General features: G+C 36.8%; 1 protein-coding gene across 1 annotated transcript in view; it reads right to left on the bottom strand.

Annotated features, from left to right (window-relative positions):
• Positions 1 to 24,010, bottom strand: part of LOC103675828 (fibronectin type III domain containing protein 3C1-like) — a 70,640-nt gene that overhangs the window by 38,358 nt on the left and 8,272 nt on the right. The window contains exons 5-22 of the mRNA XM_040630779.1: positions 21,172 to 21,399; positions 20,649 to 20,712; positions 19,248 to 20,042; positions 18,684 to 18,736; positions 18,208 to 18,350; positions 16,104 to 16,163; positions 15,615 to 15,753; positions 14,853 to 14,906; positions 14,617 to 14,738; positions 14,357 to 14,531; positions 13,095 to 13,181; positions 12,727 to 12,865; positions 12,094 to 12,162; positions 11,393 to 11,511; positions 11,177 to 11,282; positions 10,326 to 10,417; positions 9,999 to 10,112; positions 8,130 to 8,279 (exon numbers count right to left, since the gene is read on the bottom strand). Of these exons, the coding sequence (XP_040486713.1) occupies positions 8,130 to 8,279; positions 9,999 to 10,112; positions 10,326 to 10,417; positions 11,177 to 11,282; positions 11,393 to 11,511; positions 12,094 to 12,162; positions 12,727 to 12,865; positions 13,095 to 13,181; positions 14,357 to 14,531; positions 14,617 to 14,738; positions 14,853 to 14,906; positions 15,615 to 15,753; positions 16,104 to 16,163; positions 18,208 to 18,350; positions 18,684 to 18,736; positions 19,248 to 20,042; positions 20,649 to 20,712; positions 21,172 to 21,399 (2,709 nt within the window). The remainder of the gene's footprint in view (positions 1 to 8,129; positions 8,280 to 9,998; positions 10,113 to 10,325; positions 10,418 to 11,176; positions 11,283 to 11,392; positions 11,512 to 12,093; positions 12,163 to 12,726; positions 12,866 to 13,094; positions 13,182 to 14,356; positions 14,532 to 14,616; positions 14,739 to 14,852; positions 14,907 to 15,614; positions 15,754 to 16,103; positions 16,164 to 18,207; positions 18,351 to 18,683; positions 18,737 to 19,247; positions 20,043 to 20,648; positions 20,713 to 21,171; positions 21,400 to 24,010) is intronic.

Below are 24,010 nucleotides of genomic sequence, written 5' to 3'. Positions count from 1 at the left end.
TTCATTGAATAAACTTTCTTCCCCTTTCTCTCTGTCCTTCTTCTGGGATCCCTATAATGCATGTATTGGTTTCCTTTATTGTATCCCATAAGTCCCCTGCTTTTTATTTTTTCTTTTGTTCCTATGATTGTATGAGTTTCACTGCCCTGTCTTCAAGTTTGCTGATCCTTTCTCTTCCACTTGCTCTTGTCTACTGTTCAATCCTTTTATCAAATTTTTCAGTTCAGTTGTTATATTTGTTACCTATGTGATTTCTGTTTGGTACTTTTTAACTTTCTATCTCTTCGTTGAAATTTTCATTTTGTTCATGCATTGTTCTCCTGACTTTGGTGAGTATCTTTATGACCACTACCATCTGGTCCCAGGAATTCAGCTAGATAGCTAACAAACCATTCTGAACAGCTGCAAACTCAACTGGAGGTTGAAGAAAAGAATAGCTGCAACTCTACAAATAGACAAGCGACCATTTACCGCAAGGTAAGAGGTGCAGAGAAGTGAATCCAAGGTGATATATGGGAAGATAGACTGCAGGGAGAGGGAGCCTCTGTCATTCAGCTACCGGCAAGTGGTAGAGCAGAGGAGCACAAAATTAGAACTTTTAGAAGTCTGCTCTGGTAAGGGACATCGCTCAGGCAGCTCAACCAGGAGGGGGTGTGTGGAACCCTAGCTGAGACAGTGTGGTCTTGGGATCCTCGGGGTCACAGGAAGACTGGGGGTGTCTGAGTGTGGCAGAGCTCCCAGGTATCAGAGGAGAGAAGCCGACCACAAAAAGTGAGCCCAGTAGTGGGCTCTCAGCTCGGGGTTGCCATAAACTGTGATCCGCAGCACAGTTGGGCCCCTGTGCTTCAAGCAGGGGCCCAACAAGTGGCAGAACCAGGGAGAGCCCCCTTCCTCACCCGGGAGGAGTGGCGCAGAGTGTGTAGCAGGAATCTGCTGGGTTTGGAGGCTCCAAATGGGGTTGTGTGCCAGAGGTCACAGGCCGTGTGAACATGGAGTGCTGGAGACTAGGGAGGCTAGGAGTGACAGGAATGATTGACTGCTTTTTTCTGAGGGCTCACTGAGGAGTGGGGCCCTGAGCTCCCAACTCCTCCAGGGCCAGAGATTGGGAGGCCGCCATTTTCTTTCTCATCCTCGAAAGCTGTGTGGAAAGCCTTCAGGGAACAAAAGCTACAGAGAGCAAACCAGAGCCGATTACTTAGCCTGGCCCCAAGGGTGGAAAATTCCGCCTGGGCCAAAGACATTTGAGAATCAGTGCAATAGGCCCCTCCCCCAGAAGATGCAAGAGTCTGTGGAGTTTGGTATAGGCAGAGGTGGAGATGGATTGAATTCTGAAGGATCTCTTGAGGGGTCTGGCCTGCGGCATTGCGGCTCTGGGCCAGAGATTCCCCCAGGGCCATGTTTGCTCTGACCCTCTAAAGAGAAGTGGAAAGATGCCAGGGAACAAAAGCCATGCAGCCAACCAGCTCACCTTAAGCCCATCCCCCTGACAAGGAGTGGGGCAACTCCACCCAGGCAAAGACCTGAGAAGCTGAGCAGCTGGCCCCTCCCCCACAAGACGGAATGGAAGAATAGGTGAATAAGCTTAAGCTTAATTCCCACAGGACTGTAAAACTCCAGTGCCAGGGGAAAATAATATAGGGAGCTCCAGGTGTTCCCTCATGACTTGCTTATACTTCAGGCTCAAATTTTAATTTCTTTTTTAGTTTCTTTTACTCATTTTCTTTTCTTTTCTTTTTAACCCTGATCCCATTTCAAATAGATTCGTATTTCCCAACGTATGTTTTAAAGTTGCTTCTTAACTTTTATTTTCTTTTTCACATATATGTTTTATAGATTTATAACTCATACTAGGCCGTTTTTCACTCTATTCAATTTTATCTTGATATATATGTAAGTTCTGATTTCTTTGCAATTTTGGGATATCATGTCTTCTGACACAGAGACCAAAAATCAAGCAGGAACAGGCAGATCACCCTGCTGTGTCCACCCTGAGAGATTATAATTTCCCTCCCTGCCCCCCTCTTTTTTCCCCTCTTTTTTCTTTCTTTTCTATTGTTTTGGATCATCTTGGCTTTGATGGCATATCTGTGGTAGTTTTTCACTACTTTGGATTTTTTTCATAGGTGCATTTTGCTTGGGTCGTGGTTGATATGTTGGACCCTGTACATTCTCTCAATCATCCCTCAAGAGAATGACTAGGAGGAGGAACTCCCAACAAAGAAAAGAACCAGAGACAATGTCCTGTGCCACAGGTCTAATGGATATGAGTATAAGCAAGATGTCAGAGATAGACTTCAGGGTAGCAATTATGACATTAATAACTAGGCTTGAGAAAAGCGTTAGTGACAGTATAGAATCTCTAAAGGCAGAAATGAGATCTAATCAGGCCAAACTTAAAAATGCTTTGAATCAAATGCAGTCTAAACTGGATACTCTAATAGCCAAGGTAAATGAGGCAGAACAATGAATCAGTGATCTAGAAGATAAGCTGATGGAAAGGAAGGAAGCCTAGGAGGATTAGGATAGGCAGCTAGAAGCCTATGAGAACAGACTTAGAGAAATCAATGACGCCATGAAACATTCCAATGTCAAAATTATTTGGATTCCTGAGGGGTGGAGAGGGAGGACTAGAAGGTATATTTGAGCAAATCATAGCTGAGAACTTCCCTAATCTGGGGAAGGAAACAAGCATTTGTGTCCAAGAGGCAGAGAGGACCCCTCCCAAGATCAACAAAAATAGACCAACACCTCGGCGTATAATAGTGAAACTTGCAAATCTTAGAGCCAAGGAAGCTACCCTGAGAGCAGGTAGGGAGAACAGATTTCTTATGTACAGAGGGAGGAATATCAGAATACCATCAGACCTATCCACAGAGACCTGGCAAGCCTGAAAGGGCTGGCAAGACATATTCAGGGTACTAAATTAGAAAAACATGCAGCCAAGGATACTTTATCCAGCAAGGCTGTCATTCAGAATGGATGGAGCAATAAAGAGCTTCCAGGAGAGGCAGAAACTGAAAGAATATGTGACCACCAAGCCAGCCCTGCAAGAAATATTAAGGGGGATTTAATAAAAGAAGAAAGACCCCAAGAGTAATATAGACCATGAATTTAAAGAGACAATCTACAAAAACAGGGACTTTACAGGAAATATGATGGCACTAAATTCATACCTTTCAATAGGTAAGAATTAATAAGATGGATAAACCCCTGGCCAGACTTATCCAAAAGAAATGGGAAGGGACCGAAATTAAAATCATGAATGAAAAGGAAGAGAACCTGACTAACGCCAAGATAATAGAAACAATTATTAGAAATTATTATCAGCAACTATTAGCCAACAAATTAAGCAACTGGAAGAATTGGATGCCTTCCTGGAAACTTATAAACTACCAAGACTGAAACAGGAAGAAATAGACAGTCTGAATAGAACAATAACCAATAACAAAATTGAAGCAGTGATCAAAACCTCCCCCAAAACAAGAGTCCAGAGCCACATAGCTTCCCAGAGGAATTCTACCAAACTTTTAAAGAAGAAGTAATACCTATTCTGAAGCTGTTCCAAAAATAGAAATAGAAAGAAAACTTCCAAACTCGTTCTATGAGGCCAGGATTACCCTGATCCCAAAACCAGACAAAGAGTCCATCAAAAAGGAGAATTACAGACCAATATCCATGATGAACCTGGATGCCAAAATACTCAACAAGATTCTAGCCAATAGGATCCAACAGTACATTAAAGGATTAATTTCCACGACCAGGTGGGGTTTATTCCTGGGATGCAAGGGTGGTTGAACATTTGCAAATCAATCAGCGTGATAGATCACATTAAAAAAGAAGAGACAAGAACCATATGATCCTCTCAATTGATGCAGAAAAAGCATTTGACAAAATACTGCATCATTTCCTGATTAAAACTCTTCAAAATATAGGGATAGAGGGAACATACCTCAATATCATAAAAGCCATCTATGAAAAGCCCACAGCGAATACCATTCTCAATGGGGAAAAACTGCAAGCTTTTCCCTTAAGGTCAGGAACATGACAGGAATGCCTACTGTCACCACTTTTGTTCAACATAGTACTAGAAGTCCTAGCCTCAGCAATCAGACAACAAAAAGAAGTAAAACACATTCAAATTGGCAAAGAAGAAGTCAAACTCTCTCTCTTCAAAGATGACATATTATTTTATGTGGAAAACCCAAAAGAATCCACCCCAAAATAATTAGAACTGATGCAGCAATTCAGCAATGTGGCAGGATACAAATCAGTGCAGAGAAATCAGTTGCATTTCTATACACTAACAGTGTGACTGAAGAAAGAGAAATTAAGGAATCAATTCCACTTACAATAGCACCAAAACCCATGAGATACATAGGAATAAACCTAACAAAAGAGGTAAAGGATCTATACTCTAGAAACTACAGAACACTTATGAAAGAATTTGAGGAAGACACAAAGAGATAGAAAAACAATTCCACGCTCATGGATTGGAAGAAGAAACATGTGAAAATGTCTGTGCTGCCAAGAGCAATCTACACTTTCAAATCCATCCCTATCAAAATACCATCAACATTTTTCACAGAGCTGGAACAAGCAATCCTAAAATTTGTACAGAACCAGAAAAGACCCCAAATCACCAGGCGATTGTTGAAAAAAAGAACACCAAAGCTGGGGGCATCACAATGCCTGACTTCAAGCTATATTACAGAGCTGTGATCATCAAGACAGCACGGTATTGGCACAAAAAGAGACACACACATCAGTGGAAAGAATGGACATCCCAGAAATGGACCCTCAATTCTATGGGCAACTAATCTTCGACAAAGCAGGAAAGAATATCGAATACAAGAAGACAGTCTCTTCAACAAATGGTGCTGGGAAAATTGGGCAGCCACATGCAGAAGAATGAAACTGGACCACTATCTTACACCATACACAAAAATAAAATGAGTGAAAGACCTAAATATGAGACAGGAATCCATCAAAATCCCTGGAGGAGAACATAGGCAGTAACTCCTCAACATTGGCCACAGGACCTCTTTCAAGACGGTCTCTAAAGGCAAGGGAAACAGAAGAAAAAGGAACTTTTGGGACTTCCTGGCAAGATAAAAATCTTTTGGTTACAGCAGGAAACAGTCACCAAAACTGGAAAGGCAACCTAAGGAAATGAAGAGGAGATATTTTTCAAATGACATTACAGATAAAGGGCTGCTATCCAAGATCTTATAAAGAACTTCCCAAACTCAACACCCAAAAACAAATAACCAGTGAAAAATGGGCGTGAAGACAAGTGAACAGACACTCCTCCAAAGAAGACATACAAATGGCTAACAGACTCAGGTAACATGCTCAACATCACTCACATCAGAAATACAAATCAAACAAACCACAATGGGTTACCACCTTACACCAGTTAGAATGGCAAAAGTTAGAACAAAACTAGGAAACAATTCAAATGTTACGGGCGATGGGGAGAAGGGGGGAAACTTCCACATTGTTGGTGGGAATGCAAGCTCGTACAGTCACTCTGGAAAACGGGATGGGGGTTCCTCAAGACGTTAAAAATAGAAGTACCCTATGACCCAGCAATTGCACTACTAGGTATTTACCCCAAAGATACAGAGGTAGTGAAAAGAAGGGGCACATGCACCCCAGTGTTCATAGCAACAATGTCCACAATAGCCAAACTGTGGAAGAAGCTGACATGCCCTTCAACAGATGAATGGATAAAGAAGATGTGGTTCGGGGCGCCTGGGTGGCATAGCAGTTAAGCGTCTGCCTTCGGCTCAGGGCATGATCCCGGCGTTATGGGATCAAGCCCCACATCAGGCTCCTCTGATATGAGCCTGCTTCTTCCTCTCCCACTCCCCCTGCTTGTGTTCCCTCTCTCGCTGGCTGTCTCTATCTCTGTCAAATAAATAAATAAAATCTTAAAAAAAAAAGATGTGGTTCATATATATAATGGAATATTACTCAGCCATCAGAAAGGATGAATACCTACAATTTTCATGGACATGAATGGAACTGGAGGGGATTATGCTAAGTGAAATAAGTCAAGCAGAGAAAGACAATTATCATATGGTTTCACTCATATGTGGAACATAAGGAATAGTGGAGAGGACCATAAGGGAAGGGAGGGAATACTGAAGGGGAAGAAATCAGAGAGGGAGACAAATCATGAGAGACTTTGGACTCCCAGAACCAAACTGAGGGTTACAGAAGGGCAGGGGGGAGATGGGTTAACTACGTGATGGGTATTAAGGAGGGCACGTGTGGTGATGAGCACTGGGTGTTATACACAACTAATGAGTCATTGAGCACTACATCAAAAAGTAATGATGTACTATATGCTGGCTAATTGACCATAATAATAAAAAAATAATATTGTATATCACTTAAACTACACTTCAATTGAAAAAAAATAAACTTCTCATTGGGCTTTAGTGACCCAGGGGTAGGAAGAATGTAGAGTGCTAACTAGCCTGAATCACACCACCTTGGTCAGTCCATTGCTGCTGGGTGAGGGTGGAAGTTGAGTTTGCCAACACTAACCCTTCAGGGGATTTAGAATGCTGCTTCCCGCTTCCATCAGAGAGGTGTGGAGGATCATAAGGTCCCTGCTTGGCCATACTGACACTGGTCGTCTGGGGAGTGGGAGCAGAGCACTGCCTGATTTTGCCAGGCAGGGAATGGAAGATTAAGTCTGTGCTTGGCCCTGCTGGAACTGAAACCTCTGGGTAGGGAAACTGGAGCATGTTCTTTGCTTCTGGGGTGGCTTGGATGGTCAGCTTCCCACTCTGCCTATTGGCATTTTAAGGGTGGGGAATAGCAGTAATGTGTGCGGTTTTTTAATTGAGATTTCAATTTCATTTGGCTAGAGTAAGGTGGGCATTCCTTAAGAGATTTTCTCTGGTTAGGCTAGCATTTTCCCAGTCATTTTGTTGGTGGGATGTAGGCTTTTCTTGAAGGTTTTTTTCCTGTCTGTCTCTGTTGGCAGAGCCCCCAGGGGGCTCACTACTGTGTTGTTTTTCAAGTTGTGAGTTCCTTAGGATCTTTTCCTTTGTACATTTTTCTTTCTTTCCATCATTCATAGTCTTTCTATGCTTGTGTGTTGTGTTGTGTGCAGAGCTTTTTTTAGTTGTAAGAAGGAGAACCTGGGAGGTATGGGGATATTCTATCTTGGCTCACATTCCATTGATTTTTACCTCTCAGATATCTTTACAATCCATTAATGTCTTAGCATTCCCACTGTAGCATCCTTAATATTCATAAACTCACCTGTCCTTTGGACAATTGTAGTGGCCTTCTCACAAATACATATTGTCAGACATTTTGCCAAAAAAAAAAAAATAGGTACCCAAAAAAGTTGACAAAGGATTTAAAAAAAATTACTTCCAGTGATGCAAGGCAATCTGGGAGTTGGAGCTTAGATTTTCAGTATTAGGGCTCCTATGATTTGATGGCTTTAGTTTATAGGGACAACATATCAGATCATTCCAAATTTGGATTGTCTTCCCAAACCTTAGAATCATGTGCCTTATAATTCTAGCAGTTCAGAGAAGAAAGATCATTTCCAGCTAAGGTTTTCAAGGAAGCATTCATGCAAATGCTTGGTTTTATGGGAGAAGATAGGCAATGAATAAAGCATGAACAAATGTGCAAAGCATACTTGGGGTGGTGGTAGAATAGACTTGTTTGTTTGAAATAGTTTCTGAAGTTTTTCCTAATTGATAATTATCACTTTGCATACTTTTTAATTTTACAGATTAACAAGTCACTGGATTAGAAATTTTGACTCAGTGGGTCTGAGTGGTGGTGCAGGAATCGGTGTTTTAAACAAGCATTTCAAGTGATTGTTAAGTTCAAGGTAATTTGGGAAACAGAAGTGTAGAGAAAAGAATGGGAGATCAAGTTGGAAAAAAAAGTAGGTTCCAGATTATGTGGGGTTTTAAATGTTAGCTGAAGGAGCTCAGAATGATGTTGCTGAACGTGAGAAATATTTAACGTTTGGAAGTCTGTGACTCCCTTCTAGTCACCACACTGGAAATGGTGCCAGTATTATGGATGTGGATAGTATAGGTTAATGACTGTCATCTTATTTACATTGGAATAACTGTTAGGATTACCTGAACTCTGCAAAAATATGTAGTTGCAGGAATGAGACCTTTAACTTCATAGCTCAGACAAGGGCCAGTGTAAATCGAGTGCATCGATTCTTCACCTTGTCGCCACTCAAGTCTATATTCAGTGATTTCAGCACCATTACACACAGGAGTCTAAAAGATGCAACGAACACAGAAATTGAGTTCTTCCTATAAATTGTTATTATACTAGATATTGTGGAGAGTTACAACATAATTCTTTCAATATCAAAACTCATAATCTATTAAATGGTATGAGACAAGTGTAGAAATAATTAAACATAAGGCAGAACACTATAACATTAAAAGGCTGAAATAAAATTCAGAGAAAGGACTAATACCACATATTTGAAAATTCTTATTTTTAATATGTTAAAATTATTCTCAAATAGGTTACTTAAAAAAGACCAAACTTAGATATATTAATGTTGCTTAATATTACTATTGATTAGTGGGGTCGAACAAATTCCAGTGTTCTCTGGATTTTGTACAGTTCTGTAATCAGACTTGTCATTTGTTATTATCAAACTAAAGCTTTTGTGTCAATGCTAAAAACCCTCTGCTAGAGTCTGGGAAGAATAGAAGAAAAATTCAAATATACATAGGTGGCTTACTAACTAAGCCAGTTTTTAATTTTTCAGCTTGTTTAAATGGGGAGCTATTCACATGGATGCAAAACATTTTTTAAAGCTTCACTAACTCATAGTCATTTGGCTACATTTTTAATGTATCAAGTTGTAGAGTTACATGTACACAAACAGTACCAGAGATTTACCAATGAAACTTTAAAAAATAAGTTCTATAAATTGATTTAATTTTATTATCTCTTGTTTTGGTTTTAAAAATTAAAATAGTCACCTATTGATCACCTATTTGGTTTTCCAAATTTATCAATCTCTATAAATATAGAGTCTGGAAAGCAGGATTACCATAGGATTACCATAGTTTTAGCCATTTATTTATTTATTTATTAAAAATTATTTCATCCATTTATTTGACAGAGTGAGAGTGAGCACAAGCAGGGGGGCAGTCAGAAGGAGATATAGGCTCCCTGCTGAGCAAGGAGCTGGACATGGGGTTCTATCCCAGGATGCTGGGATCATGACCTGAGCTGAAGGCAGATGCTTAACCCACTGAGCCACCCAGGCACCACTCTTTTTTTTTTTTTAAAGATTTTATTTACTTATTTATTTTAGAAAGCACGAGCAGGGGGAGGAGCAGAGTGGGAGGGAAAAATTCTCAAGCAGACTCTATGCTGAGTGTGGAGCCTGATGCAGGCTTGATCTCAAGACCCTGAGATCATGACCTCAGCCAAAACCAAGAGTCAGATGCTCAATCGACTGAGCCACCCAGGTGCTCCTGGTCTTAGTGTTTCTTTCTTTCTTTCTCTTTCTTTCTTTCTTTCTTTCTTTCTCTCTCTCTCTCTCTCTCTCTCTCTCTCTCTTTCTTTCTTTCTTCTTTCTTTCTTTTCTCTTCCTCTTCCTCTTTCTCTTTCTTTCTTTTTAAAAAGATTTTATTTATTTATTTGTCAGAGAGAGAGGTAGGCAGGGGGAGAAGCAGGCTCCCCACTGAGCAAGGAGCCCAATGCAGGACACAATCCCAGGACCCTAGGATCATGACCTGAGCTGAAGGCAGAGGCATAACCAACTGAGCCACCCAGGCATCCCTAGTCTTAGCCTCTCTAATAGTACTAGTATCAGGTCTTATGTGTGTTCTAGAACCAGGGTCCGAGATTTATGAATCCTAATCTAAACTCTGACTCCTTAGGGAGTTGTAGACTTTCAAAAAAAAATACTAAACAAATCACTGTGCTCTTATATCCACAAAATTAATAAAAATAAATTCATAACATACCTCCCAACTAACAACAACACAGGTTGGACCCATGCAGGTTAGCACAGGTATACCACATTGAGAAGGAGGGATAGGGACTGGTGCAGTTTCAGACTTCAATGGATGAGATCCAAACTACAAATAAACACAAACAAATAAGAAAACACAAAAATGATTGTGCAGGTATGGTCACTTCCCACCCTGACAGGAAGTAGAAGCATATATTCATCCAAAGTGAAATGAACCATGAATGGGTCAACTGAACGATATAACTTCCCCAGCACTATTCACTGCTTTTAACCAGAAACTGGATTCTTCAGAAATTAATTTACTCAGTATGCATCTCACTTTGGAACTAGGGCGCCCTTGTTTGTCATCTTGGTTATCTTCTGCCTTTTTGACATCTGCAAGTGCTTCAGAGTTTCCATTAGGATGATTATCTACAAAAATGTACAGAATAAACTTTAAAAATTTGCAAATAATTTTAAGGGTGGTCCTTTAAAATAATACAAAATAATTTTAGAAGACACAATGTCAAAACAATAAAGTAACAAAACTCAAATTATATTAATTTGTGTCAATTAACTTTTAAATTTAATTTTAAAATTTAAAACACTTGTGACAAGATGGGTGGACCTAGAGGGTATTTACTAAGTGTTGTGAGTCAGACAGAGAGAGAAATACCATATGATTTCACTTATATGTGGAATCTAAAAAACAAACCAACCGAACAAAAAAAACCAAAAAACCAGACTCTGAAATACAGAGAACTGTTGGCTGCCAGAGGAGTGGTGGTTGGGGGGATGGGCAAAATAGATAAAGGGGATTAAGAGGTCCAAACTTTTAGTTATAAATAAATCATGGAGATAAAAAGTACAGCATGGGAATATAATCAGTAATATTGTAATAACATTGTATGGTGATAGATGGTGATTATACTTATTGTGGTAAGCATGACTAATGAATAGAATTATTGAATCAATGTTGTACACCTGAAGCTAATATAACATTGAATGTTAATTACACTTCAAAGATTATTGTGATTTCAATTACCAAGTAAGAAAGTTTTCTAAATATTATTTGATTTTGTAGTAAAAAAATGCATTTGCTCTGCTTTAATAACAATTAATTAATTAAAATCAGAGGTTACAAAACAAGAAATTTAGGTGATGTCATTCAAATCATACAAGAAGCCTCACCATATTTGATGTTGGTTTCTCTGGTCTTTGCTTCACCATTCAAGGGTGGAGGATGGCAAGATGCAGGAGCAAGAGTAGGTGTTTGAATAGTCAGTATATCTGAAGGCTAGGAGAAATACCAAATACCTTATGATTATCTTAAATTCAAATTCAGTTTTTTAAAACATTTAGTAATATAGGTCATTTAAATCCTCAATTCCCTCTCTGTTTCCTCACCTGGCTTTGGCCTATAGGTGATGTACAAAAGACTCTCAGTTTATATGTAGTACCAGGTTGCAGGTGATCATATAGAAATTCCTTTGTGGTTCCATTGTAGATTATGTTCCAGGAATTCTCTGAAAGGATAAAAGCAAATTTATCTAATTTATTTATAGGTAGCTTATAAATTTTATGGGTACCATTATTACCTCATGTATATACTAAGAAATAAGCATTTTGGAAATCGTGGCCCAGTTACCTATTTACAATAGTTAAATAATTATATTCCTTATAGAATTAGCCATAAAATAATAAAAGATCAGTAAATAAACATAATTTGCTAAAAAATGGAGAAATCCAAGTAAGTCCTGAATTAGTTAATATAGTATTTTACCAATGCCAATTTCCTGGTTTTGATAATTGTACTGTGGTTATGTAAGATATTAATTTTAGGAGAAGCTGAGAGAAGGTTATATACAGGAATTCTCTACACTATTTTGACAACTTCTGCATAAGTCTAAAACTATTTCAAAATAAAAACTTCAAAAAAAATCATGATGCACAGTTGTGATGAGCACCAGGTGTTGTACAGAAGTGTTAAATCATTATATTGTACACCTGAAACTAATATTACGCTGCATGTTAACTAACTGGAATTTAAATAAAAACTTTTTAAAAACCTTATAATTAGACTTTGAAAAAAAATCATGATGTCTTACCATCTGAATTTTCACTAACTTCTAAACTGTAACTTGAAATGTATGTCCCACCATTATCTTTGGGTGGTTCTGAAAAAAAAATAAAATTAAAATTATTCTTGAATAAACTTATAAGTCTTCCACTAGAGCATTATCTTATAAATTAAATTTTTTATGGAGAAAAAAATGCAAGCATGAAACTTAATAGGATATTAATATTAGACATGAAACAAGTAAGATTTTAAAGTTCTTTGGAAGAGATTAAAATGCTAACTGTTTGTACCTTGAAGTAGATTTTGCCAGTTTAGAGGCAAAATGATTTGTACGAACATAATTTCTTGTCAAGATGGCATTTATCATTGATGTGTTTTTTTAAATTGTGGCCTCTATATTAGATATAATCTTACTTGGAATAACTATAATTTTTGAGGGCTCATGTAAAATGTAGTCATTTGTTCATGTGTGAATTAATGAGATAGCAATAGAGAACTATAAAAAATGTCATTTACAACTGAACTCATTTATATGGTGAAATATTTCAAATGCAAATAATTAGGAGAGTATTTTATAGAGTGGAGGGCAATTAGAGGAAGATTTCTTCTCAATAGTTAATATTAAGACAGAAAGGGTACATTTTAAATATAAAAACATTACCCCATCCAATTTTTACTCTGTGTGCATAGATTTTTCCCTTTATATATGGTGTTTTAGGGGATCCAGGCTTATCTGGACAGGTAGTATATTTTACTTCTCCACTGGGGTTACTCCTTCCTTCCAGATTGTAGGCAAAGATCTGTTTGAGTAAAAGAGAATACCTTGGTTGACTACTGGAAATAAATATCTGATATGAGAATGTGCAGTTTGCAAATAATAGTATAAAGCAAGTTATTTGAAGATTTCTGAGAGCTAAATGCAAAATAATGTTTAATTTCAACCAAAAAAGGTATTCATTTTTTATCTCCAGTGAAGAATATAATTTAATATTAAAAATATGATACAAATTAATAAATTATACCACATACCCTACATTTGTATGTAGTACTTCTCTGAAGATTTCTTATAGTGCATGAGAGGTCTTCTCCGTGGTATTTAGGTTTAAAACCCAGCCCCTGGAAATGAAAGACAATGAACTTAGGAATTAGGTTTGGGTTCAAGTTCTAACTTCAGCTGATTTTTCCATCTGGGTGGTCCTGAGCAAGTCCCTTAGTCTCTCTGAACCTTAGTTTCTCTATGAAAAAAATGGAGACACTTTCTACTTCAAAGGGCTCCTTTTTTTCAGGATGTAATGAGATAATGTATATGAAGGCACTTAGCATATTAATCACACAGAACTCTTCTTAAATTAGTTGCTTTATATAAAATGTAAAAAATATATAACATAAAATGTACAGCTGCCTTTTAGGTTGAATAGCCTATTTAGTATAGACTTGAAAGTTCAGAATGCAATGAAAAAATTTGCCCATCCACATCAGGAATCCAGGGAGATGAGGAAAGGTTTTGCCCTAGTAGAAGTATGCAGAGGATCCGTATGACCAAGCAAGGTCATCTGGGATTGGCCCAAAGTTGAAGAACTAACACACTTCACTGTGGATCTCTTGTGTTGTTATGGCTGCTGCTGCTTTTAGCTAATCTTCCAGGACTTAGGTACCTTCAGAACTCCCTGTACTGGCTTGCCTAAACTTGGCTCAGCATTGGTTCCATCTAGAACACAGAGACTTGGGAATCACATGGTTTGATTGAGTAGAAATTAGCTTAATCATAGGGAAAAAAAGAGGAAAGCTGAGAAATAGACTCAACTATAGAGAACAAACTGATGGTTACCAGAAGGGAGGTGGGTGGGGGGATGGGTTAAATAGATGATCGGGATTAAGGAGTGCCCTTGTGATGAGCACTGGGTGTTGTATTTAAGTGTTGAGTCACTAAATTGTACGCCTGAAACTAATATTACACTGTTAACTAACTGGAATTTATTTATTTATTTTTAAAGGTTTTATTTATTTGTCAGAAAGGGAGAGAGAGCACAGGCAGGGAGAGCTGCAGGCAGAGGGAGAAGAAGGCTCTCCGCTGAGCAAGGAGCCCAATGCGGGAATCAATCCCATCATGACTTGAGCCAAAGGCAGAGGCTTAACCGACTGAGCCACCCAGGTGTCCCAACTAACTGGAATTTAAATAAACACTTTAAAGAAAGAAATTAATTTAAATGTAAAATTTTTCAGTATAAAAGGCATGTAAAATGAATCTAAAACTGAAGTTGAAGATTAAAGCATGTGAAAAGAAAACTTACGGATCCTGCTTCTTCCATTTCTAGTACATAAGTAAGACTGTCATTTGGGTTTGTGTTAGTTGGGGCACACCATTCTAGTGACAAATCACAGATTCCTGCTTCTTTTAGCTTAGGAGGTGAAGGTGTTGGAGGCATAGTTCCTGATGTATGGAAAACTGCTATTTCACTGAAATCACTGAAAAGCAAATTAATATTGGAAAAGTTATTTTCAGGTTCTTATTAAAGTATAGACTTTTAAATATTGCAATAATTCAATGTACCTCAAGCCAAAGTTATTTTTGGCAGCTAGTCTGAATGAATATTTTGTAGAAGCATTCAGTTTAAGGATCTTGTGCTGTTTCATGGTACCCATATAACAACTTTTGAAGCCTTCACCTTTGCCCTTAATAATAGATGCAAAATGTTAGAATATTAAAAAATGCTGCAAATATAAAAATTCATCATAACAATAATATACATTTACAAACAAGTGCTTTTAAGAGATAAAATGGTTTACCTCATCCCATTCCAAAAGGAAGCTGTTTATTTTGGAACCATTATCATTGGAACCCTAAATATATCAGAAAGATAAAATTATGATGGTCTGTTTTTACACAGTATATGTACATACACACACTATATAATTAAAGTGATTGAATCCCTCAGTTTGTTTCCCGGGGGGGGGGGAGGAAGAATGGGATAGGCTGGTGATGGGTTTTAAGGAGGGCACGTATTGCATGGTGCACTGGGTGTTATATGCAAGTAATGAATCATGGAACTTTACATCAAAAACTAGGGATGTACTGTATGGTGACTAACATAATATAATAAAAAATATTATTATTAAAAAAAGTGATTGAAATTACTGTAAAATTAATCTGCTTACATTTTGTTTTTAAAGCCATCCAGATTTCAAAGTTAAAATGCACTTTTTTTTACAGTCTATAAGAGATACCCAAATTCTATGTCTTGTTTTGTTTCCCAAATTTTATGTAATAAAGTTAATAATTAAGAGGTAGATTTATTGGTAGGTACAATTATAAATAAATTTAGATTATAGTAATTGACACTTCAACTTTTACTAATTGAAATTATGATTGACATTTCTTAATTTACTTGATGCTTGACATAGAAAAGAAAGATGATTATGGAAAAAGGAAGTGCTAGGGAAATAGGTCAGATGAGGCAGGCATAATTTCATATTTAAATTCAGGACAAAGTAGAAAGAATGTTTTTAAATTAAAACATGTTGAGGAGACTTTGGCAGTAAAATACTTACTTTCCACTGTAAATTCAGGCTGCTCTTGGATCGGTTAATTAGTTTGGGTGCAAGTGGAGGGTCTGGTTCACAACCTGGAGTTGTGAAGCTAACCACTTCAGACATAGTTCTGTGTGCTGAGTTTCTTATGGTTGTAATTCTAAAAATTTAACGACAATTGTAAGTTTTCAAATATTTATCCTTACACGTACTAAACTGGATACTTGAGTTCCCTGATACATATTAGGAGCTAATTAGAAAAAATTTTCTAATAGAGCCAAGTTGGATTGTTACAGGTGATGGCTCCCAAATCACTCTCTCACCAGTACTAAGTGAAAGAAAGAGAACTAATGATGGATTTGGAGGAGGCTGTTTTAAAGCATGAAGAATAGGCCACTCTGCTGGCAAGTAGCAATGTTGACCATAGAAATCAAAAGTAGTAAACTGATATAGACCGGGGAGTCTGCCTAGCTACAGGGTGGGTGGGGTTGTGTAGGATGGAGTTCTTACCTTATAAAATAGGCCGTGGATGGTTGTAGATCAAGTAGAGTAAATATAACCCCATCACCACTGTGAACATAATATTTGTTTATAAATGATCTCACAAATATTTAATAGCTAACAGTCTTTTTTTTAATGTTTTTTATTATATTATGTTAGTCACCATACAGTACATCCCCGGTTTCCGATGTAAAGTTCAATGATAGCTAACAGTCTTAATCCTACATATTCAAATGATAAACAAAGAAACACAATTTTCCTTGAAATTTAGATAACTTTAGCCTATTTTATATGAATGCAAAAAAGCGATACTAATACTACAAGTTCTTCATTTGCATGTGAAATTAATATGGCTTTATGAAGTGAAATTTTATAATTTTTCCCACTGCAACTTCTTCACACTGTAATAATACAGATTTGTCTTTAATTAGCTTATTTAAAATAGTGTTGATATGAAAAACCTCAAAGATACTGTGCATCATGCAATTTATTCATTCAATTACAAAAGGAAATCTTTCTGGGGAGGGCACCTATTTGCTACAGTGGATTGAGTGGCTGTGCTTCCACATCTATATCTTCCTGAAACAGTCGTAAATACCTAGGTGTGCTCTACCAACTCAAAGAGTTCTTTCAGGCTCCAACCCTAGAAATTGCCTCCAGAAAGAGCTAAAAGATTATTATTTTTAAGCAAAGGCTGATACTTCTAAGCAAAGACCACTCAAGGGTATAGGGTGATAAGAGTATTTTTATAAAAAACATATTTATGAAATACATAACACCAGAAAAAGACCAGCGTGTAACCTCCTATAAAACTTAATTTTATAAGTAGCTTTTCATCACATTTTACATATTCCCATCCCTCTACCCAATGGAGAAGATTGTGTATTATAATTCTTAAATTTAAAATTTCTAGCTGCTAATTATAAAGGAAGTAAAACGTTACATGATAACCAATTGCATTTAAAATTTCACTTTGAGTCTCTGAGTAAAGATGACAAATTCTAATAAATGAAGTTTAAGATGTATTATGATTTTTAAAGTGCTGTAGAGACAGCTCCAGATCTCTGACTAATTTCTTGCATAATTGTTTGGTGAGCAAAGGAATTTCTTCTTCCTCACTTGGGATTTCCTTTCTACTGTGCCTTTCTCTGTCTGTTCTCTTTCAGATTACATGTTCCTATTCAGTCGAGAAGCAGTTTATTCAGAGTGGTTGGGTATGCTCTTGCTGTGTCCTCCACTGTATTCTCCCTAGTCCTGGTTGTATTTTTTTTCCTGGTTGTATTTTCTGAGCACATTCCTAAGCTCATCCTGCTGCTAGCATAGCTCCACATTATAACTAGCTTCTGTAATGAAATTTCCAGGAGAGTCTCTCTTAAATCCAATTGCAATGGATTTGCATAGCCTACCATAAAGTGAAACTTTTTTTTTCCCCCTAAAATGACCGAAGTGAAAAAAGAGAAGGGAGAATTGGAGGGAACATTTTCTTCCCTAAGTCTAAACTTTTCAAATAGGAAAGCTGTAAACTGAAGAGAATGGATCAGTTGATATTTAAGATCCTTCTCAGCACTAACATAATTATGATTCAATGAATTTCATGGACTGACCTGGCAACCACCCACCATTTATAAAACTATTTTAGTATAAAATTGCATTCAAAGCTTGGAAAAAATGGCAGAAAAAATCTTGAGAACTCAGCCTAGATTTAAGTTGAGGTCTATAAATTATCATATGATTTCAGTCATTTATGGAACATAAGAAATAGGAAGATCGGTAGGAGAAGGAAGGGAAGAATGAAGGTGGGTAAACAGAAGGGGGAATGAACCATGAGAGACTATGGACTCTGGGAAACAAACTGAGGGCTTCAGAGGGGAGGGGGGTGGGGGATTGGGATAGGCCAGTGATGGATATTAAGGAGGGCATATCTTGCATGGTGCACTGGGTGTTATACACAAATAATGAATCATGGAACACTGCATCAAAAACTGGGGATGTACTGTATGGTGACTAACATAACATAATAAAAAATTATTATAAAAAAGTTGAGGTCTATACATTTAGATAGCATATTTGAATTAAATTATGAGAAATGAGAAATGATTAAAAAGAGACTTACATATATACATTTTTATATTTTCCATTTTTACCGCTGTTAGATACTGCCAGTTCAAATGTCACATGAGATTTGGTGTGATCACATTTCTCAGCACCACATAGTTTCCATGAAATAATAGCAGATCTTGTTTGAACATCAGAAACCTAAAATAAATAACAAAAATTCCAGTAGGGTATTTAAAAAATATAATCTGTAATTTATGATATAATCTTTCCCTAAGTCTTTTTGATGCTAAATATATTGTTCTCCTCATATTAGGTGCTTAAATACTGTGATTAAACAATGCTGTTAATATTATCTTTATATTACCATTCTGAATCTTTATGTATTAAATAGTTAATGGAGATTATGAAATTTTAATCAGGTAAAGGGTTCAAATTAAAACTTTTATAGAGAAAAATATCAGTGAACTTGCATACTTTAGAATGAAAAAGTAAATTAAAAGGAATACTTAAATATTCACTTGAGTTACTTACTACAGGTTTCTCAATGTTGAAATAGCATAACTTTCCATGTTCTGTTATGCATTCTAAAAGAAAACATCCCAAAATAAAATATTACATTGGTAAAAACAATAAAAAGAAGTTAGATGTCTATTATCCAACTACAAATACATCATCACCAGGAGAGCTACTAAACACCTAGTAGCAATTTATGTTAAAATTTTAAAAGAAGAGAGCAGTCTAAAGTGTATGTTATTAAACAAACTCTAACAAAAGACAGAGTCCCCAGTTTAAATGAAATAATGTGAATTCATTAGGACTGTAGAGTAATTTGCAATGTTTCACTGGCAGACAACTAGAAAAGAATTACGTGGTGTGCACAGAAGATACATGACACATTTTTGCATGAGGATGGTCATTTCTCCATGATTTAAAAAGGCAGCTCAACTGTGATTTCATTAAGAGTTTAGGTTTAGGGGTACAAAGAGGACAGGAGGAAATGGAAACAAAATGGCACTTAAATATTTAAGATGCACTGAGATTCCTAAACATTAGGATGTTTATTCCTTGGCAACAAAATTAAACTCCTGACCTTACCTTTTTCTGCAGCATTTGATGATGGGCTCTTGCTTTGTTTTCCACCTGGTTTCTGCTTGATGCTTCCACTACCTGCAGCACTCCATTTCTTTCCATGACTGGTCTCAACATGAGCACTGGCAGTGTTGGAATTGCTGGCAGCATTGGAAGCACTGAGAGCACCGTCAATGGCAGAAGTGCTGGGAGCACTTTCAGAGATGGGAGTGTTGGGAGCGTGGTCAGAAATGGAAGAGCTTGGAGTGCTGTCAATAGGTGATGGTCTGGGAGTACTGTCAGAAGTGGAAGTATTGGGGACATAATTAGTGCTGGAAGGGTCTGGAACACTGTCACTGGTGGAAGGAAGAGCATTGTCTGTGGTGGAAGTACTAGGGGCATGGTCAGTGGAAGAATTGCTGGGAGTATTGTCAGCAATGTAAATGTTCTGAGCATTGGTCACAGTGTAGGTACATGGAGCATTGTCCACAGTGTAAGTGCTTTTAGTGTTGTCTACAGTGTAGGTACCTGATGCGCTGTCAACAGTACAGGTGTGTGGAGCATTCTCCACAGTGTAGGTGCTCAAGGTATTGTCAACAGTGTAGCTACTTGGAGCATAGTCCACAGTGTAAGTGCTTGGAGTAGCAGGAATACTGGAAAAATCATTGGTTTCGTTCACAAGCAAAGAGGTGTTGTTAACTATATAGCTATTCTTGTGTCCGCCAAGTTGGCCTTCTCTCATTTTTTTCTTCATATGTTCTCCAAGGTTAGCAGCCCTTTCATCAAACTGGTTATAATTTGCTCTTCCGTGGGAATAAATTTCTAAAAGAGACAATGGAGTACTGCTTAATAATTATAATAACTACATATCTCAAGGTCTTTTTAATCTTTTCTTCAAACCAAAACCACTGATAAGCCATGTTTTACTTTTAAAATTTTTCTTGTTTTGCTTTAATACAGATATTTGGTGTGTATTTTTATAATGTATTGATATGTACAGAAATAAAAAACCATGACCAAATACAGATAATGTTTTCCTAGGGAGTAATTCCACTTCCAAATTTTAAGGTCCTAAGATGATTGTAATGTTGTAATGTTGACCCTTCAGTGTCTTTTATATTCCCACTGTATGGCATTAATAATCAAAACATTCTTTTATAATTTTCCAATATGATTTTATAGACCAATCAGTAAAAATATATATAAATGTTATATCAAAGTACAAAAATATATAGAAAATTATGTTTATGAGCATTTTGCCTTAAACACAAACCAGTACTTATTTTCATTAATCCTAATATACATTCATGAAATGTGATCATTCATGGAAATGTTACTACTTTCTACTTTTTTCATCATAATAATTTCCCAAAGCTGTTGATCTTAACAAACTCAAAATATTTTCTGTTTAAGAAAATTGTATACTACCATGCTGCTCTTGGTATATAAATGTTGCTGGTGGTGGCAGCAGTGGTGGCAGCTGTGGTGGCAGCTGTGGCGGTGGCAGCTGTGGTGGCAGCAGTTGTGGCAGTTGTGGTGGCAACAGTTGTGGCAGCTGTGGTGGCAGTAGTTGTGGCAGCTGTGGTGGCAGCAGTTGTGGCAGCTGTGGTGGCAGTAGTTGTGGCAGCTGTGGTGGCAGCATTTGTGGCAGCTGTGGTGGTGGCAGCAGTTGTGGCAGCTGTGGTGGCAGCTGTGGTGGTGGCAGCTGTGGTGGTAGCAGAGGTGGTGGTGGCAACAGTTGTGGCAGCTGTGGTGGTGGCAGCTGTGGTGGTAGCAGAGGTGGTGGTGGCAACAGTTGTGGCAGCTGGGGTGGTGGCAGCAGTGGTGGTAGCAACAGTTGTGGCAGCTGTGGTGGTGGCAGCTGTGGTGGTGGCAGCTGTGGTGGCACCAGTTGTGGCAGTGGTGGTGGCACCAGTTGTGGCAGCTGTGGTGGTGGCAGCTGTGGTGGCACCAGTTGTGGCAGTGGTGGTGGTGGCAGCTGCTGTGGCAAAGGCTCTTGGATGTAAGGTGGTGGAAATTCCCCTTGAACTGCAGGATACATAAGTTGAGGACCTTGTGTATATGTAGGAGCGGATGGTGCAATGAAGTGTGATACTTGTATAGGAGCAGGCACAGTTGTATTATAGTCAATTGTCTGAGGCACAATGATAATTTTGCGAATGCCATTGTCTTCCACCACCTAAGTTGGAAGACAGAACCATATAAATATATTAGAATTAATAAAAGTTGTCATTTTTTTTACTAAGTTTAAGATTTATATCCTATGCTCTTAATTTAGAAAACCTAAGGAATCAAAAAGTAATAACCAAGTGAAACTATGTCAAGCAGAAGACAAGATAATTCTTCCTTGTCTCTATATGTATGGCTTTCAGAAAGGTAATTTTTTGACAATAGATAATATGTTGACATTGTTTAAAACAATAAAGTATAAAAAACTATACGTGTAAAATTTCCCTCCTAAATTTTATCTGCTCAGTGCCCCCAGTGTTCTTAGTTTCTTATGAATCCTTACAGAATTTGTCTGTATAAGCAAGAATACAGATTATTTTTCCTCCTTTTTATTACATAAAAAGTATAATTATTTGCACTATTACTATCTGTACCTTGCTTTTTACACTTAGCAATATATCTTAAAGATCTTTCTTTATCAGTACATAGAACTTCCCCACTTTTTTCCACAGCTGCATAGTACTCCATTATATGGATATCCTCCATTGTACACAATCCTCCGTTGACAAGCGTGTGGGTTTTTTGCAGCCTTCTATGATCACAAACACTACTGTGATGAATAATCTTGTACATTTATTATTCCAAATTTGTGAAAAACACATCTGTAGGATAAATTCCTCAAAGTGGAATTGCTAGGTGAAAAGGTACATGCATTTGTATTTTTGTTAGATATTGTTGAAATAGATAATTCCATTTAGAATCAAACCATATTATATTGACTTATTTAGCATGTTATTGATTTCCACAGCTGTGCAATACAAAAAGACATGTTGTCAATGATAAAATTTTGAGGCCACGAAATATCTTGTTAATGTCTATAGGAGACATACTTCCCTGTCCATTTTAGGTGCTTGGTAAATATTTGAGGAATTTATAAAAAAGTGCCCTTTGTTGTCCAGCAACTGAGAATGAAATACTACTGAACTGAAAATAGTAATTTTAGGGACTAAAGCCTACACACTATTAAAAGCCATTACTGTAGCAATTGTAATAGGTAATTAAGATTGGTTAAGGTACTCAGAAACAAAAAACAATAGGGGATTAATGAATATGATGAGATGCAAATTCATTAGATGAATAAGGAATTATTTACAAGACAATCTAAGGGAGATTTGGTTAAGCTTAACTGCAATTGCTTTTTAGCAACGATGATAACAATAAAATGAACAACTAAATAGTATTTCAGAAGTTCTATCATATAGTGACATATTAACTGTTAAATGATGCCTTAGGGCTAAATACTAAATAAAACCATACTCATATACCTGAGACATGTAACCAGGAGGAAGATATATTGGTGGCAAATTACCACTTGGTGACATCAGAGGTACATCAGCGGGTCCTAAAACAGAATTATTATTAATAAATTTTTTAATAACTTTAAACAAAGTCCATTTAACTTTTCACAGTGAAAAGCCATTTTCAATGTGTCTGTTGCTTACTTGCAAAGGAAACTTAGGTATGAATGTAGATGAATCAATGCAAATTCATCACAACTGATGGAAAATAAAGCACATAATGGGAAATTGGGTAAAATTTATATTATAAAAACGTTGGCAAATTTTACTGCTAATAAAAACGAAGTCAGCTTTCCAGTAAATTCTTCTTTTACTTATGTATATATTGAGTAATAGAAGTTTTACTCTGAACCATAAAATATATTTCTTTTAGTGATGTTACATAATAAAATTTTAATTTTAAGCTTTCATTGATAATGGTAAAGTGAAATAGTTTTTAGAAAACAGAATAATATAGAGAAGGACCCAATGCTACTCATGTGATACCCTGATTTTATACTATGTATTCTTACTGTCTTAAACATACAGTTGCATAGGAACTAAAAATCCAACACAGAATGGAAACTTTTATGAGTCATCATTCTTTTATTTATCTGAAATTATTATTACTGCTTAGTTTTAAAAGTATATGTGGTTCTCAAGTCCTAGAATGGTAATTTGCCTTTAATAATGGGGAAAATAATAAATATCAGTTTACAATAAACTTTATATAGCAGCCATATGGAATCCATTGCTAAATGGTAATTTTTAAAAAAATGTTTTAAAAATTTTTGAGACATAGCTCTAGAGCACTTCAGGATACAAAATAATTGGCATAAGAACCAAAAACAATCATCACAATTTGAAATAATACAAAATCTTATAATAAGTAAATATTAATTTTATATTGCTATGGAATCAATTCTATATGCTATAAATTTGATATGTATGTATACTTATATATAGCAAAATAATATGTATATATAAATAATTTATCCCCTTCTTGTATATTGTTCTATCTTGAATACCTACTATAGTGCTAGAACACGAAAGGCACTAATAAAATACTTGAATGTATGAATGGATGAGCTCTCTGATGGCATCAGTAGTTATCTCCTACAAGCAAAGAGTCTAAAACTCTCAGTGGCTGTCATTATATCCCAAATATGAACTTTTTCCAATGAAATTCCTGAATTAATATTCAATTTTAAAAAAGTAACTTATATGAAGGTCTCTAGTAAGACTAGCAATGTGAGCCCTGGTTGTTATATTGATACTATGCTT

The sequence above is a fragment of the Ursus maritimus genome (assembly GCF_017311325.1).
Source record: "Ursus maritimus isolate PB19 chromosome X unlocalized genomic scaffold, ASM1731132v1 scaffold_X1, whole genome shotgun sequence".
NCBI lineage: Eukaryota > Metazoa > Chordata > Mammalia > Carnivora > Ursidae > Ursus > Ursus maritimus.
The sequence above is the reverse complement of the archived record's forward strand: the minus strand, read 5'-3'. Positions and strand labels throughout refer to the sequence as shown.